This window comes from Bos mutus, chromosome 2 (genome assembly GCF_027580195.1).
Source record: "Bos mutus isolate GX-2022 chromosome 2, NWIPB_WYAK_1.1, whole genome shotgun sequence".
Lineage (NCBI taxonomy): Eukaryota > Metazoa > Chordata > Mammalia > Artiodactyla > Bovidae > Bos > Bos mutus.
The window spans coordinates 110,583,332-110,603,556 of NC_091618.1; the positions used below are offsets into that span (position 1 = coordinate 110,583,332).

At 35.0% G+C, this 20,225-nt stretch overlaps 1 protein-coding gene across 3 annotated transcripts in view; it reads right to left on the bottom strand.

The window, feature by feature from the left end:
* Nucleotides 1–20,225, bottom strand: part of TLK1 (tousled like kinase 1) — a 178,844-nt gene that overhangs the window by 53,386 nt on the left and 105,233 nt on the right. For 2 of the 3 annotated variants that reach the window (XM_070358322.1, XM_070358327.1), the window contains 4 exons: nt 9,799–9,874; nt 4,438–4,533; nt 2,428–2,517; nt 1,314–1,406 (listed from right to left, as the gene is read on the bottom strand). In XM_070358322.1, coding sequence (XP_070214423.1) covers nt 1,314–1,406; nt 2,428–2,517; nt 4,438–4,533; nt 9,799–9,813 — 294 coding nt within the window. In that variant the 5' untranslated portion in view covers nt 9,814–9,874. Of the gene's footprint in view, nt 1–1,313; nt 1,407–2,427; nt 2,518–4,437; nt 4,534–6,469; nt 6,517–9,798; nt 9,875–20,225 lie in introns of all 3 variants that reach the window. The other variant, XM_005887582.2, reaches the window with a different exon arrangement.

Consider the following 20,225-nt stretch of genomic DNA (forward strand, 5'->3'; position numbering starts at 1 on the left):
ATTAAATATGATTCTAATAAGCTTTGTCAAGGATGATGAGCAATAAGATTATTTTCTGCTTATAGTTAGTGGAATGTAAACTGATCCAACCACCTTGGGGAAAATTTGCTTTTATAGAGTGGAGATGTATGCCCTGTACTCTAGCCATGTCTCTCTAAGCATATACCACAGAGAAATTCTCCACGTGTGCCGCAGAAGACATGTACAAGAGTGTGTCTTAGCAGAACTGTTCATACTAGCAAAAAGTAGAAATAAAACGTCCAGCAAGACCAGGAAAGATAAATTACAGTATATTCATTTACGCCTTACTATACTGCAGTGAAATGAAAATGACAATCCCACATATAATGTTTAGTGAAAACAAGCGGAGCATACAGTATAATTTTGTAATTTAAAGTTCAAAAACAGTGAAATAATATGTTGTTAAGAATGTATAAGATACATATAAGATAACTATAAGAAACACAAAGGCGAAGAAACAGATACAAAATTTACAACAGTGGTCAATGGTAAAGGGATGTAAGAGAGTGAATAGGATGGGAACGGGAGAGGCACACTAAATGTTTTAGAGGTATCGGTAATTATGGGATGATCATAGATGATGGTTTCACTGAGTTTCTATACCAACAGTTCTTTTAGCTAAATTATAATCATTTGGAGAAGGTTTTTATTTTTCCCCCTTAATTTATTTATCTGGTTGAGCTGGATCCTAGGTGCAACATGTGCGATCTAGGTCCCTGACCAGAGATCAAACCTGGGCCCCCTTCATTGGGAGCATGGAATCTTAGTCTCTGGACCATGTAGGAGCTTTTAAAACTACCAACGCCCAAGCCCTACGTCACACCAATAGAATCAGAATTCCTCAGGGTAAAGTATAATCATTGTTACTTTTATAAAGTACCTCCCATATTTTCCATCCAGTGATTCAATGAGCAGCAAGGGGTGAGAACAACTACTTCATCTCTTACTAACATATAAGGCATACTTTTTGATGTGTCTCTTTAAGAAGTTTCCATTAAAAGGTTTATAACAAAATCAAGTAACTTTAAAACCACCATGAAATGGATATCTGTCTTAGGATAGCTGATCAAGTAAAAATAAAATTTTATAAACTTCTATTTCTCCAACTGCTTTTCAGTTCAAATTTAAAGAGCTAATAAAAGCTTTTTCTTTAAATGGTTGATATTTTCAATTATGTCCTTAACACTAAAAGATTTAATTTCTCCCAATAATAGAAAATTTTTAAAATGTTAAGTATTTTCTCAACTGTTTTACTATTGCCAAATACTTGGCAATGATGACTTCTTACTTACCCTGAGCAAGTCATCTATGCGACCTTCCTTCTTTTCCAGGTCCTGGTTTTTATTACTTTCTAATGCTGCTAATTTCAGCATCGTAAGATCAGTCTAAATAAAAGAAAGCTATTTTATTATTCCATTCTATATATCACTGCATGTAAACATAAAATTAGATTTAATTCTGATTCTAAAAATCATAGCACTGGAGTTTGTGTATGTAAAGGGTATCCCAAAAGGTCTTAGTGTAGTTTTAAGTTTTATTATCTCCAGAAATGTAAGTGCTACACAGACTTAAAAAAATTATTTTCAAAGGTTAATCATTTAAATTTTTAGAATATTGATATGTTTGTTCTTCATTAAAATTCAGTATAATCACTGTTATATGATATCAACTCTAGCTGATTTTTGAACAGGGCAAAAACATTCACAAGCTGTTCACTGACTCAAAGCAATGTACTTGTAAATCCTGGTCTAAAGATTATCCAAAGAAAGAAGTTTTGATGCATTCACAGAGTCTGGCCATGACCTGACAGGAAGAGTGTAATGGCAATAAACTGCACAATTAAGGTGGCAAGCAAGAAGATCTACTTTTTCAATCCTTGGTTTCAGACACTCCTTCAAAAGCTGTCACATGTATATAAAGTTAAAACGAAAACTCCAATACTCAAAATTCATAAAACAAAGTAACTGCAAAAGATGTCTGATTTTCAAATAATTTTCAATTGTGTGGCATATATGATACACAAAAATACAGACATGTAAAACAAACTGCTTTAATATCCACTTATAACAAATATAACACCTTCAAGAAGGTATCAATTATATGTACTTGGATGTTAAGTTAAAAAAGAATCAGTAAACAGAACTGACATGTTATGGTTGTTTTGGTTATTTAATTTGCTTAAAATATATATTTAACCAGTGTAACAAAGGACAGACTGACAATAAACTGGGTTTCAATTTCTCTCTCTACAAATTTTTTTTTGTTGTTATTCAGTAATTAGCTTTCTTGATATTGAATTTTACTTTATGATTATGTTTAAAAGAGAAGACATCTTAATTGTGTGCACAAACTGGTCACTGGTTTTTTATCCCTAAGTCATACAAAGAAATCTCAATTACTATTTACCTGAGTAATTTTAAAGGATAACTGCTTTGGCTGTACAATAGGGTGGTCCCCAAAAGCTAACGCAGTAGGAGAAGGGCTATTCGGTCGAACCTTAACAAAATATTAAATTTTACATTAGCAAAAATACAATGGAAAGATTCTTCTTGATGTTTGCCAGAAAACAACAAAATTCTGTAAAGCAATTTTCCTTCAATTAAAAAATGAATAAATTTTAAAAAAAGAATTAAAAATAGATTTATGCTTAACAACAACTAAATATTTCTTACGTGTTTATTAGGATAATAACTCAAAACATAACTGAATTTTAAAAACTTTTTATCATTGTTTATTTAATAAGGATTCATTGAGTACCTCCCTCTTACAAAGCCCAGTAAAAGAGACAACCAGCCATTTGATAGATAGATAAAATAGACAGACAGGTATGAGCCTTGGTCTCAGAAACTCATCCAAAAACTGTCACATGTATAAACTTTATAATATATATATATATATATATATGCCTTGCCCTCAAGGAGTTTACAATCTGGTCCCATAAAAGAAAACTGAATGCTTTCAATCTGTTAAATATAACAATGTCAAATACATCATTTTAAAACAAAATTATCAAAAACAGCTTATGACGGTTCAAAAAGTAAAACTGAAAGACTTTAATATATCAGTAGAATTCTTTTAGAACTAGGGACAACAATGCATGCCCATGTTGTTGCTGTTATGTTACTTGCTCAGTCGTGTCTGACTCTGCATGACCCCATGGACTCTAGCTTGCCAGGTTCCTCTGTCCATGGAATTCTCCAGGCAAGAATATTGGAGAGGGTAGCCATTCCTTCTCCAGGGGATCTTCCCAACCCAGGGGTCAAAATCAGTCTCCTGCACTGTGGTGGATTTTTTACCATCTGAGTCATCAGGGAAGCCCTAATGCATGCCCATGTGTAGTATAAAATGAATTTACTGATAAGTTGCACAGTTTAGTCACTAGTTTTAAAATACATTTGCTGAAAACAGTCGATTACATCATGGACCAATGCTATCACTACAATTCCAAGCTATTTTTGAGTTTTACACTTTACTTGGTATATGGCAATAGGATGTCCTCCAAGATACAAAATGAGTAAGACATTAAAAAGTATGTATCTACAGAAAGGACTAGAAAGCAACACTGGAAGTTACAACAGTGTAACTGAATACATGACATACTCTAATTTTTAAAAATTCTTAATTCATCTTTAAATTACTGAAAGCCAACACTGCTATTATGGTTATACAATGAACTTTCACATAATCAAAGTTAAAAAACAGTAAATAAAATCCAATATGTAGAGCAATGCATAACTGGATCTTAAAAACATTAGAAACAAAACTAAAAAGTTTTAAGTGAATTTTTAGATCCAAGATCCTTTTCTTACCCCAAACTATATTATCCAAGACTGACAGCTGCCTACTCTTTTCTCAAGGATTCCCAGAAAGGAATTATTTAACTGATAAGATCCCTGACCAATGATGGAACTCTGGCCCCGGCAATAAAAAGTGCTGAGACCTATCCACTGGACTGCCAAGGAATTCCCAATCCTATCATTCTTTTATAGAAACATTACTTCTTGGAACTAATTAACTCAGAAAATCTTTAAGAATCTCACTTTCAGAAATAAAGTTTTAACAGCATCAAATCATTGAATTCAACTCACCTCAATAGAATGAAAGACTTTTTAAAAAGGTAAATGCTAATATATATATATATATATATATATATATATATATATATTTTTATATTTGATCCCTGAGTTGGGAAGATCCCCTGGAGGAAGCCATAGCAACCCACTCCAGTACTGTTGCCTGGAGAATCCCCACGGACAGAGGAGCCTGGCCAGCTACAATCCATGGGGTCGCAAAGAGTCAGACACGACTGAGTGACTAAGCACATATATATAAAAGGCCTCAATAAAGACAAATTGTAAAAATTATTCATTCAGTACATATAACCTCTGAGACATAAAAACACATGGAAAAACTTACAGATGAAGAAGGCGTGGAATGTGAATGTGAATTCTGAGGCGAACGGATTGCAGGAGGTATGCCTCTTACTGGACTTGAGCCATTTCCACCTTGGTACTGAGGGTAAAAGGAAACACCACTATATATATATATACACACATATAAAACCAAAGTTTAGAAAGATGTTTTAGACATGGCATTACGAATTAATTTAAATATATATTATTATTTTTGTGGCAGACTCAAAGACAAATTTCCCCAAAGCAAAGAACATGTCTTATTTTTCCTTCAAATTTTAGCAGTTCCCTTATGCTTGTGAAGCCAGCAGGAGCTCTAATCCCAAGAAACTTTAATCTCTTTACAAGTAGATGTGTAGATGTTAATCAACTATCTTAAGACAGAACTGTCATTCCCAAGATCTGTTAAGTATCCAAATGTTCATAGCACTATAAAAGAACTACTGGACCAAGTCCCTTCTTAACAGCACAAAGTCTAATACAAATTGATTCTTTCTTACATGCATTATAGTGAATGACTTAATCACGTATGAAGAGAAGCCACCTAATCTGTTCCATAGCTTTCTCAAGCCTCATGTTTCTCATGTTTCTGAACCAAGAATGGAAGGCAAAAATAATTTGCTGCTAATAGCTTCATCTTTGGGTATTAGGTATGAACAGCAGAAAAGGAGACTTCCTAGTGTGTTCATTAAACAACTTCCTACAACTAAAGAACTTATTCTAGATTTTTAATCTATAGTGCCTAGCATAATGCTCAGCACATAGTACGCATTCAAGACACCTGAGATGTGTTTATTTGAACAGACCCTACCTTTGGCAAAGATTTTTAATGACATTAACACTAAGGGACTGACAGCAACTAAAGAGCTTTAGGTGTATTTTATAGTCTGCAACTGTTTTAACTTAGATTCTGTAAACTCAAAAAAGAAAAACAATGGAGGATATATACATATATATATATGTGTGTGTATACATATATATATATATGAGTGAAAGAGAGTGACTGTGTTAGTCACTCAGTCATATTCAACTCAGTGCAACCCCATGGAGAAGAGCCCACCAAGCTCTTCCCTCCATGGGATTCTCCAGGCAAGAATACTGGAGTGGGTTGCTATGTCCTTCTGCGAGGGATCTTCTCAACCCAGCATTTATATATATATACATATAAAAATACAGCCCTTCTCCCAATGAGCAAATTCTGCTCTCTCAAATAAATATAAATATTTTTCAACAGACTAGATTATTATTTTACTAATCACACTAATATTTTATAATTAATCACATTAATATCATAATATAATGGTAGGTAAAAGTGTATCTGTGTACAGGCAAAGAAACATTTCAGATAGGGTAAAAATTTAAATTTACCACTGTTTATTATTTTCAGGGACTCTTTAGATTCACATCTCTATCATTATTTAATCTCCATCCACAGGCCTCAGCTGTTGCTTTGGTATAATAAAATCTTGACTGACAGTACAAAGAATTCTAGAGGCTCTTCCATTTAAAATTTGCCTTTAGGTAGGATACTTTATGCGGCTTCCCAGGTGGCTCAGTGGTAAAGAGTACACCTGCCAGTGCAGGAGACTAGAGTTTAATCCCTGGGTCAGGAAGATCCCCTGGAGAAGGAGATGGCACCCCAATTCAGTATTCTTGCCTGGGAAATCCCATGGACAGAGGGCCTTGGCGAGCTACAGTCTACAGGGTCACAAAAGAGTCAGACACAGCTGCATGACCAAACAACAAGGCTACTTTAACATCTCTGGTTCTCAGGTTCTTCACCTAAAACAGGAATACTAATACCTGCTTTGACCATCTCCTGACCTATTACAAGAAAATATGGGAGAAAATCCTTTGAAAATTATGATGTGCCATACCAAAGTAAAAGTAAACTTTAATGTTCCTAGGAAGACAGGACATCACATAGTACCTAAGTTCTGCTTTAATCAAGTAGATCAACAAAAGCAGACTTGGTGGTTCAAACAGCCTATGGCAGAATTATATTAAGAACTGAAGATATTCCTCAATGAACTTACTTCAAAATAGTCGCTAATTTTGTGGCCACGTCCCCCAATACTTTTTCCTAAAATATAAAAGTAAAAAATTTTACAGATTTAAAGTCAGTCGTGACTATCTATCACATATTATATGAGAAAGAGAATGTGCCAAACTTAATTCCCCTAATACACACAAAAATAATGTTAAGAATATGATATTCTAGTTGGGTGGTGATGGGCATTAAAAGAATACTAAGATTCCTCAGAGGGTCAGATGCCAACTTCACAATTCCAAAAATCAAATGATATTCCAATAGATACATGTCAATTTTAAAAGTCTCAACTATGGGAAAATCAGAAAAATAAATCATATTAAAAGACTGCCTGCTTTTAAAACAACATTATTCATATTGCTTCATGGTTACTAACTTCAGAAAAGTGTATCAATGAAGAATATATCAATTAAAAAAGACAAGTGGCAGCTGTATAACTGACAAACCAATTTATATCTATAAATAATAAAAAAGCTCGGTCAACACAAACCATAACAAACTGACAATAACATGCTTTAATATGAACACTATTTTGTAAAATACTTGATTTTCTAAAAGGTATTTTCAAATTAATAGGATTTTTTTCAAAAATAAACTAGATTTTAAATATTGTGCTTACATGGCCACTTTGATAAAGTGGTCAAAATTATCATTAAAAGTTTTGCTCCAAAATGGACTTTTAAAAAAACAAAAAGCAAATAAGATGAATTTTTTCATCAATTTTATAAATACTAAACTGAGAAGCTGCTAAGAAATATAGCATTTTGGATGGGAGTTATCCATCCTTCATTAGAATTACACTGAATACATCATTTCTTCAAGTTACAAAAGAAAAACTAATGATAGCATGGAGTCAAAAGCATTGGATAATATAAACATTTATCAATTCAATACTGACACATCATCCATTCACTTATTTTATTCAACAAACATTTCTTGAGTGGTTACTATTTGCCAGGCATTACCAAGATGAACAAACAATACATTTAAAGGTTCAACAACCTCAGATTCCTTCCTGGAACAAGGTAGGGGGCATTAAAAAAAAAAAAAAAAAACTAAGAAGTAATACAACCTAGAAATTTTCAATAGTTTTGTATAGGTTTATTCAGAGGTCAGAGAGGACTGTAAGGTTTTAAATACCAAAGGAATTTTCCTTCTGCCTATAACAACTTTCTTGCAGATTCTGAAGTGGTGCCATCTTTTAATGAAGACAGAGACATTTTCTGGTTGCCTACCAGAAACTATTTCCCCAGTTCTTTTTCCCTGATTGAATCCAAATTTTATTCTGTTAACGTTCTCTCCCCTGCATAGACCATATAATTTCAGTTCAGTTCAGTTGCTCAGTTGTATCCACTCTTTGCGACCCCATGGACTGCATGCAGCACGCCAGGCTTCGCTGTCCATCACCAACTCCCTCAGCTTGCTCAAACTCATGTCCATTGAGTCGGTGATGCCATCCAACCATCTCATCTGGTCGTCCCCTTCTCCTCCTGCTTTCAATCTTTCCCGGCATCAAAGTCTTTTCTAATGAGTCAGTTCTTCACATCAGGTGGCCTAAGTATTGGAGTTTCAGCTTCAGCATCAATCCTTCCAATGAATATTCAGGAATGACTTCCTTTACGATGGACTGGTTGGATCTCTTTGCTGTCCAAGGGACTCTCAAGAGTATTTCTCCAATACCACAGTTCAAGAGCGTCAAGTCTTTGGCACTCAGCTTTCTTTATGGTCCAACTCTCACATCCATAGCTTTGACGAGATGGACCTTTGTCTGTAAAGTATTGCCTCTGCTTTTTAATATGCTGTCTAGGTTGGTCATAGCTTTTCTTCCCAGGCTGTTTCCTATTTGGCCTCCATTCCTAGTTCCCTATCTCTCCTCCTTCTAATCAGAAATTCAGTTTTTCTCAGGTATCACGCTTTCTGCACAAGATCTATATTTCTAAGGGGAATGTTACCACATTTTCAATTTCAGAGACAGGCCTGATTTTAAGGGCAATAATACCTCTCATGGACATAATTGGTTTTGGAATGGACACGAACCAAATTCTGACCAAGAAGATGACAGGAGAGGTTTGCTATGAACTTAAATAACCTACATCAAAGAGAGGTAAAAAAAAGAAAAGCACATAGAAAACCAGCCTCTCTCTAAAGCAAATACAAGTGTGGAGGATGAAACGAGGAGATACAATTTAAAATGGCCACAGTCCTAAAATCATAAAAGAAAAAAAGCAGACAATTCTGTAGATGGCAGATCACAGAGAAAATGATGTGGCTTCCTAAAGATGTAAGTTGGCTCAACCAATCCAGAAGTCCCACACTATATTGAAACCTGCTTTTAAGTGAGCTTTAAAATTTAATGTTAAAACTATCATAACTAATATAACTAAATAAATCCAAGTTCACTAAACACAGATGAGGAAACTACACTAAGATCAAAAAGGACCTCAGGCCAGGCTGAAATACAAAATAGCACAAACTTAGAGAAAGGCGCTAGAGTGACTCAACTTCCCCTTTCCACAAAGACAGCTGCTGCAAATCTATTTCTTGACCCCAGTGCCACATGTAAATACTAGTAAGCCATGGGTTCATAGCTCTAGACTTTGTAGCTAAAAATGGCTCCAAAACACATAGTATATGCATAAAATCAACATTACATATGATTCAAGAGTCCAATTTATTGTGTTTAATCTTGAAAAACCAAATTAAATGATAATACTATCTTATCCATTATAAGAAGTTTTGTAGTCTAATGAAAGTAATTTCCTTACTAGTTTATAATATAAAATGTAGAAGAAAAGATGAAGAAAGGATATAGAAAGAAAGCAAAAAAGGATGAAGAAAAGGTATGGAAAGAAAAAGATGATGTTTTAATGAAGCTCCTCAATCATTTTTATATAATCTTTTTTTCAACAAAAAGGATGAGTAAATTTAGGTATTTGTTTCAAAGCAAGATATAAAATTCTTATCCAAAAACAAGAAGTCATTCCAACACCATATTTCATATAAAGAGAGAACAGAGAAAGGTGATAAAGGTAATGCATATCAGGTTTGGACATGACACTTTCTAATTCTCAAAAAAATAAAGGAAATGTTAAAAAGAGTAACCATAAGCAAACTACCTGTGGTACAAAAAGACTCCAACTTCATAATATTTTTTACACAAAGTATATGTAAGCTATTATTAATGCAGATATTACACGGTATCTATAGAAATCACAAGAACAGAAAACTTTAAAACAAATTATTAATTGATTAAAAACCAGAATAATTAATTGCAAATACCTCTTTGGGTATGAAGGAGGATTTTGCTTCACTTACCCTGACTACTTTCATTCTGGTTTTCTGCTTTTCTTTTTCTTCCTCTGGATGATTCTGATTGTTTCTTCTCTGGTGTCTACGGAAAGCAAGTTAACAGAGTTTTATAGTTTCAACAAACAAAATGTTATAATCACTATAAATGTCATTTTTATTTTCTAATTAAGAAATTTTGCTAAATAGCGTTCATGCAATGTGAATGTCTAATTACTTACATACAATTTCTTTAAAAGATAAACTTCCATAGCTATTGTATAAATTTTTAAAATTCGAAATGTAGAAGGCCTTGCACATATTACTTGAAATTTATAGAATGTGATTTGAGGTGGATGAGAAATCTGAGAGTAATCAGCCTTATAAGATATCCTTCAAATTCTTAAAAAACCTCCACACAGTAACAACAAATCATTTGTTTTTCCCATTAGTTTTCTACTATTAACATATATTCTATAAAGTATTTATATATATATATATATATATATATAAAAACATATATTCTATAAACTTGGGCAAGAAAAAAAGAGCAGAACATAAATCCTAACATATATAATCCCTACATGCTTGAAATCACCTAAATGCTTGAAAATTATCCAACAACAACAGCAAATTCATAGATTATATCCTAAATCAGGCATCTGCAAACTAACAGTCAGCTGGCCAAATCTGGCTAGCCACCTGTTTTTCTCAAGGCCCATTTTTTAATGACTGAAAAATATAAAAACAAAACAAGACTATTTTATCATATGAAAATTGTAAGAAATTCAAATTTCAGTGTTCATAAATTTGGTTTTATTGGAACACAGTCACACTCCTTCATTTATGTACTGTCTATAATTCCCTTCACACCGCAACAGCAGAGTTGAGTAGTTCTGTCAGAAACTGTATGGCACATAAAGCCTAAAATATCTGGCCCTTTAAAAAAAAGGTTCGCAGAGCTCTGTACTACTCGATGGCTTGTTCTTAAATTACAGGTTTGTTCTTTTAACTGATAGGAAGTACTTTCATCAGGCTAAAACAACAATTTTTGTGGAGTCTGACAGAATGTTGTGTTTAGTGAAAAATTAAAACCAAATGTGCAAAAGGTAATGGCACAGGGCCCTCAAATTCTAGAAGCCTGGCAAATATATCTGATGCCAGAACACAGAATATCTGAATGAATGAAACATCAGGCAACTTAAAATAATTCTCTAAAGGCAATGGAGTCCTCCAACAAGGAAGGGACTTAACCCACATTTTGATGTCTCTTGTGGGTAGTTCTGTGATTAAATAGTACGAATGACAAAATACAATGACAGATAATACCTTGAGGTTTATATAGGTGCTCAATATCAACCTAACTCATATTGAACCTCTTTGGTTCCTCAAGGTATTATTATCTGGGGAATTTTAAGTTCTCTCATTGCCATTTTGCCAACAACATAACAAATTTAGAGAGGTTTAAGTGAATGCTACTGATATCTGAATTCTTTAAAGACAGAAGTTACATCTTCTCCCCATCACCTCCTCCCACCCTTCATGCCTAGCATAGTTATTTAATATTATCTTATAAATACATGAATATGAAATAACTTACTCAAGGTAACCAGGATTCAAATCAGATTCAATTCTGTGTATTTCCAAGCCCTAAATATGCTTTTCCCCTCCTTCTATGTGTCATGATTATGTGTCCTACATCAAGAAGTAACTGAATGAATCAACTATACAAAAATACTTCAAAATTGTCATTAAGTTCATAAATAAAATTTATTATGTCCAATAAACTGCCCATATGTTTTCACATGATAAATTAAGAGATTAAAGAGAGCTACTCTAACTAACAATCTACTCAGGAGACAGACTGACATACACGCAATTTAGGATAAACAGTTTATTACTTGACTTAAATGATAACTAATCTTCTATTTCTGTTGGAATAAAAATATCATCAGAAAAATTCTAAGTTAACAGTTTTATAAGGAATCCTATAATGGATTTTAAAACAAAGGAGGCATCCCAAATAATAATTTATTCATATCCTTCCCAATTTAATCTATGTAAAAATATAAGGTCAAGGAAATATGGTTTTTCAGAACAGTTTCTGAAAATGCTTCTAAGAACCATTAAAATGCTAGCATTCACTGGCTACCTCCAAGTGGGGATGGAATGGAAAGATACGGTATAGGTAGGTATTCTCAAACTTATTTGGGATAACATTCATTAAATACTTCACTGGATATAGACTTCAAGACATTTAAAGTCCTTTTTTTCCTTTTTTTAAAAGACATATAGGGTAACTGAGTAAAATCTTTCTCTCCAAGGCAAAATTTCCCTGAATTAAATTTTTTTCTGGAATAGGGAAGTGGGACAGTTTTGGGAGAAATGTCATTCTGTTTATCAGAACAAACAAACCCTCAAATGCATAATGATTACAGTAAAGAAAAAAAGGCAACAGGCTTCCCTCCTTTAAATCAGAGAAGAATTTGAGGAAGGAGAATGAAGGGAAAAAAGGATGACAGGACTAAAATTAATTTTAAGACTGTAATCTAAGACTAATGTGGGTAAGCAGCTGGAAATAGCTAGTAACTGAAAAGCAGAGCAAAGCAAAAGATGAGAAAGGGAAACCTAGATATACCTAAATTTGCTTGTAAAGTAAACACAGGCATTATAAACACACCATTTTGCCTTCCCATGAACTTTTTGTACCCATATCCTAGTATGTAGGATATACCTACATCCTAGCGGGTATATACCTAGTATATACCCACATCCACTACCTAGTGCTGACCTATGACTTCATTCTCACCTCTGTCAGCCCAATAGACCATAATTTTCTCAGAAGAAAAGTACCATGGATCTCTGAAAACACACAGACTAAGAATCTAACTCTGGGTCTACTATTTACCATAATTTTCAGCATGTTCCTTAACCAAGACTCAATTTTCTCATCAATTTTAAATGTGATAACAGGGGCATAAAAGGACTGTGGGGACTAAATGAGAAACATACCAGAAACATAACTAAAATAACATCTAGAACAGTGTATAGTATGTATCAGTAAGCTGTGCTTATCTGAATGGCTATCCTATTACTCCAAATATCTGTGCACTTGTATGTTTCAAGACTTCAGTCAAATGTCATTCATTAAATGATTAGCAGCTTTTGACCTAATAGTTTACAAATTACTTGTAGGGTTTGCAAAATAAACAATGTTTCTTCTTTAAGGTCCCCAGTCAACTCTGATATCAACTATAGGCCAATTAAGGCCTTCAGTCTAGGACCTAAAGATTACATCACTAACTCTAAGACAAATGTACTTTAAACAGTTTTCTGGTTTTGAATTTAAATAATCTGAGCAACACATATATTAAACAAAACAGAAACTCTCAATGAAGCCTAATGCTGCCAATTTTCCTGGGTCATTCTTTGTGTATGGACTTATTTTGAGATTTCGAACCTTGAGGATTTAGGATAGGCACAAACTCAGCAAGTATTTAACCTCTAAAATGGCTAATCACTGAAAAAAAGTTCAGAATACTATCAGCGACTTTCACATTGTACTCCAGGAACACCTCAGGGGAAAGGAGGTTGTGTCTCCAAAGTTACTGAAGGAAAGGAAGGAGCAGGTGGCTGAGCTGAGGCTCCAGCCACCAGTGAGTGCGTGTGTGCTCAGTCACTTCAGTCTTGTCCAACTCTTTGCGATCCCATGGACTATAGCCCACCAGTCTCCTCTGTCCATGGGATTCTCCAGGAAAGAATACTGGAGTGGGTTACCATTCCCGTCTCCAGTGTCTAGCCACTAGACACATCCTATCCCATACCCTATCCCTTGGAACACAGCGTGTATCTTAAGATCAATACTGTATACCAGATTTACTTCAAAGAAAGAGATCAATGACTTCAAAAATGTTTAAAAACCCCTGATCCTGACCAAACATCAGTTTCCTAGAAAATCTAAGGGACATCAATCAGGTCACCACTGTTAATTTTGTAAGGTATAAAACTTGTATACATTGAGCATTTTATACAGAACACTTTCAAACTTGTTACTGCTCTAACACTGTCATTCTTTCCTCTATTTTTTCTCAGTTACTGCGCTACAATTGAGCACAATGGGAAGGATCATTATGGAAGGCAAAATAGTATGACTTGGCTTTAAAGTAAAGATGGAAAGACTACAGTAATTATAAAAAGTCAAAGAATTCTGGCATTCAGTGGAACAGTGGTTAGGAGAATATGATGAAAGGAGAAATTGGTATTCTTCAAATCCATTTAGTTTTAAAAGTTCTAGTTTGTAATCATACCAAAACCTGAATGATTACTCTGGCATTTAAATGTTCCAAGATATTAGGGTGAGTTTATACAGCATTTTCTAGAGTTAGAAGTAAATTAAAAAAAAAAAAAAAAAACCAGATAAATCTAAAGGACTTAAGGGGCAATAGTGATATATCTAATGTTCTATTTCATCTGAAATTTAAGTCAATGATTATTAAACAAGGTTTTTATATCTAATCATGTGGCCTCTCGATTTATCTTAAAAATAAATCTGCTTTCATCAATGCAAATAAGACCAAATATAAGAAAATAAGAACCTTAATGCTATCACAGAGTGAGGGAGGGAAAGCAACATGGATTGTTGAAAATTGATCACCACCTCTACAAGCCTCCGACTAGAGTGAAAGTCACTCAGTCGTGTTCAACTCTTTGCGACCCCATGGACTATACAGTCCATGGAATTCTCCAGGCCAGAGTACTGGAGTGGGTAACCTTTCCCTGCTCCAGGGGATCTTCCCAACCCAGGGATAGAACCCAGGTCTCCCTGGGTAGAGAGGTATTTTAAAATTACTGGAATAAATGCATGACAGAAAATTTTAACAGTTTGTGGAAAGATATTATAATATCAATAAAAGAGGAGTGGGTATTAAAATTTATTCTTCACCTCTACCTTAGGTAGAGATCATAAGCTCCAACTCAATGGAACAAAAACAAAAGTCAGACAGCATCACATATAATAAAATTATTGAGTTAACAGACACAAATATTTTTAATTTCTTTCTGTTAAATGAGACAATAAGGTAGACAGAAAAGTTGCTCTAATATTAAGTAATATCTGTATAATAAAATATTCAACCCTCAAACTTGTCACAATGAATTTTTTCTGACTGATTCACTTACTAAAGACTGATTTAAAAAATACAACTCATTAGCTACTTCAATGATTCATATAGTTACTGAGGTACCAAATTCAAGGTCATTATACTTTTGACAAATGGCACTTAAACCTTTTTGCCCACAGCTGGTAATAACAATGTTTCATTCACATTTCTAGGCAAAATCTTTCAAATTAGTTTTGAGACAGAAGAAATCTTTGATATTTTATAGCACATACCAAAACAGCACTGAACTAAAAGGGACATCTAGAGCCTTATAACAATAATCAATGTAAAATACATGTTCCAGTCAAGAATATCAAATGTACAAGAAACTATTTCTTCCAACCTTTGCTGTAAAGATTAGGTTAGAATAATGCCCTATATGAAAAATGAAATTCTGTAGTGAGAACTTCCTTGCAGCTTTGTATCCGATTTACATTTAGATAAAATCTATCACAAAACATGTATACCCTAATTCCAGGATGATTTTGAGTTAGCATGACCTGAAAAATTCTCAGTCTTTCTCTGCCCAAGAGTCAAACTTTAATACTAACAATTATATATAAATCTTTGCTTGAATCTCTGACACCCAAAAGATCTATGTTATACTGCAGAATTCAATATAAAAAAATATGAAAAGTTTATATATGCAACATTTTGGGATCTTATCACCAAATAAAAGCTGTTCACCAAATAAAAGCTGTTTCCTTGCTGTTCAAAGGAAATCCAATCAACATATCAGCAATTTTGAGTGTAGCCTATTCTGCTGTATTGCCTTTATCATTTAATAATATGTAATGTCAAAGATGGTACACAGCCAAAAAGAAATTAGGCAACCCCCAACTAAAATGTATGCTGCCTTAAGTTAACTTAAAGTGCACCAGCTCACAACATTTTTAAGAGCCTGAAGGATTTTGACTCCCTCCACAAACATACAGCATCCATAACCACTTCAATACCTAAAAATATATAATATTTAATCTCATTTTCAATTTTTAAAAGCTACTTTATACCTACCATCCTCACAGCTGTATTAGGTTGGTACAAAAGTAATTGTGGTTTCAGACCACGAATTTTAAATCACTGTAACTAGGCTCAAACATGTCTTTATTAATCAAAATAGGAACCATTACAGTCAACACATTTTTGCCAAAGAGAAGTTTATTTCTACAGTGTAAAATTCAGGCCTCAGGATTCGACAATTTTTGGAAACCATTCTGTGTGTCCTGTAGAGGTGTTTGAAGAAGTGGTAGTCAGTTGGCGAGAGGTCAGGTGAGCACGGCAGATGAGGCAAAACTTCATAGACCAATTCGTTCAACTTTTGAAACGCTGGTTGTACATCATGTGGCCGGGCGTTGTCATGGAGAACTGGGCCCTTTCTGTTGACCTATGCTGGCGGCAGGTGTGTTCAGTTTTTGGTGCATCTCATCAATTTGCCGAGCATACTTCTCAGATGTAATGGTTTTGCCAGAATTCAGAAAACTCTAGATCACCAAAATTCAGCAGCAGATCACCAGTGACCATGACCTTTTTTGGGTTGCAAGTTTGGCTTTTGGAAGTGCTTTGCGGCTTCTTCTTGGTTCAACCACTGAGCTGGTCGCCACTGATTGTCATACAAAATCTACTTTTTGTCGCACATCACAATCCAATTGAGAAATGGTTCACTGTTGCTGCACAAAATGAGAAGACCACACTTCGAAATGATTTTTTTTTGATTTGGAGTCAGCTCATGAGGCACCCGCCTATCACGTTTTTTCACCCTTCCAATTTGCTTCAAATGCTGTATGGTCAACATTGAGTTCTTCAGCAAAACTTTCTGTAGTTTTAAGAGGATCAGCTTTGATGATCCTCTCAATTGGTCCTTGTCACCTTCCAATGGCAGACCACTGTGCTCCTCTATCTTCAAGGCTCTCATCTCTGTGGCAAAACTTCTTGAAGCACCACTGCACTGTATGTTCATTATTAGTTCCTGGGTCAAATGTGTTGATGTTGTGAGTCGTTTTTGCTGCTTTATGACCCATTTTGAACTCAAACGAAAGAAATTTGCTTTTTGACTAACATCATTTCCATAGTCTTAAATATAAACAGCAAGTAGTAAGTCATTGGCAAAAAAACAAAGCGAGAAATGTGCATTAAAATGATGTGTAACATAACCACATTTATTAAAGAATGCATTCCAATATCAAAAGGCAAAGATCAACAATGCAAACTGCAATTACTTTTGCACCAACCTAATACTTCTTACAAGGCTGTATATTGTCACCCTGCTTATTTAACTTATATGCAGAGTACATCATGAGAAACACTGGACTGGAAGAAACACAAGCTGGAATCAAGACTGCCGGGAGAAATAACAATAACCTCAGATATGCAGATGACACCACCCTTATGGCAGAAAGTGAAGAGGAACTAAAAAGCCTCTTGATGAAAGTGAAAGAGGAGAGTGAAAAAGTTGGCTTAAAGCTCAACATTCAGAAAACGAAGATCATGGCATCTAGTCCCACCACTTCATGGGAAATAGATGGGGAAACAGTGGAAACAGTGTCAGACTTTATTTTTGGGGGCTCCAAAATGACTGCAGATGGTGACTGCAGCCATGAAATTAAAAGATGCTTACTCCTTGGAAGGAAAGTTATGACCAACCTAGATAGCATATTCAAAAGCAGAGACATTACTTTGCCAACAAAGGTCCGTCTAGTCAAGGCTATGGTTTTTCCTGTGGTCCTGTATGCATGTGAGAGTTGGACTGTGAAGAAGGCTGAGCGCCGAAGAATTGATGCCTTTGAACTGTGGTGTTGGAGAAGACTCTTGAGAGTCCCTTGGACTGCAAGGAGATCTAACCAGTCCATTCTGAAGGAGATCAGCCCTAGGATTTCTTTGGAAGGAAGGATGCTAAAGCTGAAACTCCAGGACTTTGGCCACCTCATGCGAAGAGTTGACTCATTGGAAAAGACTCTGAAGCTGGGAGGGATTGGGGGCAGAAGGAGAAGGGGACGACAGAAGATGAGATGGCTTGATGGCATCACTGACTCGATGGACGTGAGTCTGGGTAAGCTCCGGGAGTTGGTGATGGACAGGGAGGCCTGGCGTGCTGCGATTCATGGGGTCGCAAAGAGTCGGACAAGACTGAGCGACTAAACTGAACTGAACTGAATACTTCTTACGCTCCTATTACCTGGACCTATTTTAATTTATATTCACATTTGCTTAAAAGGAACATATTACATCTTTGATACTGATAAAGTACAGTTTTGTTTGCCATTTTCTTATCATTCACATGGCATAACTATTTCTTGGCATTTTCTCTTCTGGCTTTCTGTTTGACTTAAGGCTTTATTTACTAAATACTATAAATCATAAAATTAGAATCAAGTTGGACCTTCTCCTCTGTTCATATGATCTGAAAAGTAGTTTTAAAATCATACAATCTGGATAAAACAGCCACAGGGAGCAAATACTATGGGAGGAAAAGCAAATCTTCAAGATACTGTAGTCTGAGAATGTTGACATTTTGAGAATGCCTGTTACAAATACTATTATTATAATACAAAATACTATTATAAATACTAAATTCAGAAAGTTAACTACCTGACTTTTTAAAAGTGGTATTTCATTGTTATTATTTTCTGTCTAGCAGTACTACTGCACTATAACCAGAAAAAAAAAAAATCCTTTTCTTTTAGTCTATTTTTTAAAAGAAATTGTTCTATAATTTATCTATTAGCACCAATTCTCAATGTTGACTATATTTCATAATCACAAAGCTGTTATTTAAAGCTCATGCTGGCATCCCCATCCCAAATTTAAACATCTATTAAAGGATATCAAAGAAATCTGTATGTTTTTAAAAGCTCCACAAGTGATGCTAATACATCATCAGGATTAGCAATAGTCAATCTAATATACAGTAATACAGCATGTATTTCCTGCACATTCCACTTTAGAGAATCTCTAAAATTAGTTGTTATTCTTTATATACTCTTCCATTAAAAATTACAGACCAAAATTGTGACATACAGCAGAAACTTCATTAGGATATGAGAAGTCCAAGGGGTTGTTATGGTTACTCAGTTATTTTAGAAAATGAGAATTATTCTTAAAGAAAATTAGTAAAATACTATGTTCTCCTGACATAAAAACACATCCAATACTTTAAAAATTGTACTATAGTACAAGCATAGCTCATTTTATTGAGCTCTGCTTTACTGCACACTTCATTTTTTACAAATTGAAGGTTTCTGGCAATCTTGATCTAGCAAGTCTTTTGATCCCATTTTCCCAACAGCATTTGCTTACTTTCTCTCTGTGGATCACATTTTAGTAATTCTTACAATATTTAAAACTTCTTCATTATTATATTTGTTATGGTGATCTGTGATCCATGATCTTTGATGTTACTACTGTAATTGTGTTGGGGTGGCACAAACTGTGACCATATGACAGTGCTCTTAATTGATAAAATGTTGTGTGTCTTCTGATTGCTCCACTGACCAGCCATTCTCTCCCTCTCCTCGCACTTCTCTATTCTCTGCTACTGCTGCTAAGTCACTTCAGTCATGTCCGACTCTGTGCGACCCCATAGACGGCAGCCCACCAGGCTCCCCTGTCCCTGGGATTCTCCAGGCAAGAACACTGGAGTGGGTTGCCATTTCCTTCTCCAATGCATGAAAGTGAAACGTGAAAGGGAAGTCGCTCAGTCATGTCCAACTCTTAGCGACCCCATGGACTGCAGCCTACCAGGCTCCTCCATCCATGGGATTTTCCAGGCAAGAGTACTGGAGTGGGGTGCCACTGCCTTCTCTATTCTCTAAGACACCACAATACTGAGATTAGGCCAACTAGTAACCCTACAATGGCCTCTGAGAGTCCAAATGAAAGGAAGAGTTCTACATCTCTGACTTTCATCAAAAGCTAGAAAGGATATAGCCTAGTGAGGAAGGTATGCTGAAAGCTAAGGGACAAGCTGAAAGCTAGGCCTCCTGAGCCAGTTAGTCAGGTTGTAAATGCAAAGAAAAAGTTCTTGAAGGAAATTAAAAGTACTACTACATTAAACACACAACTGTAAGAAAGCAAAACACCCTTACTGGGGATATGGAGAACATTTGAGTGGTCTGGACAGAAGATAAAACCAGTTACAACATCCCCTTAAGCCAAAGACTAATCCAGAGCAACTCTATGAAGGCTGAGAGAGATGAGTAAGAGTAGAAGTGTGAAGACGTAGAGGTTGGTCCATGAGGTTTATGGAAAAAAGCTGTTTCCTTAACAATGAAAGTACAAGGTGAAACAGCAAGTACTGATGTA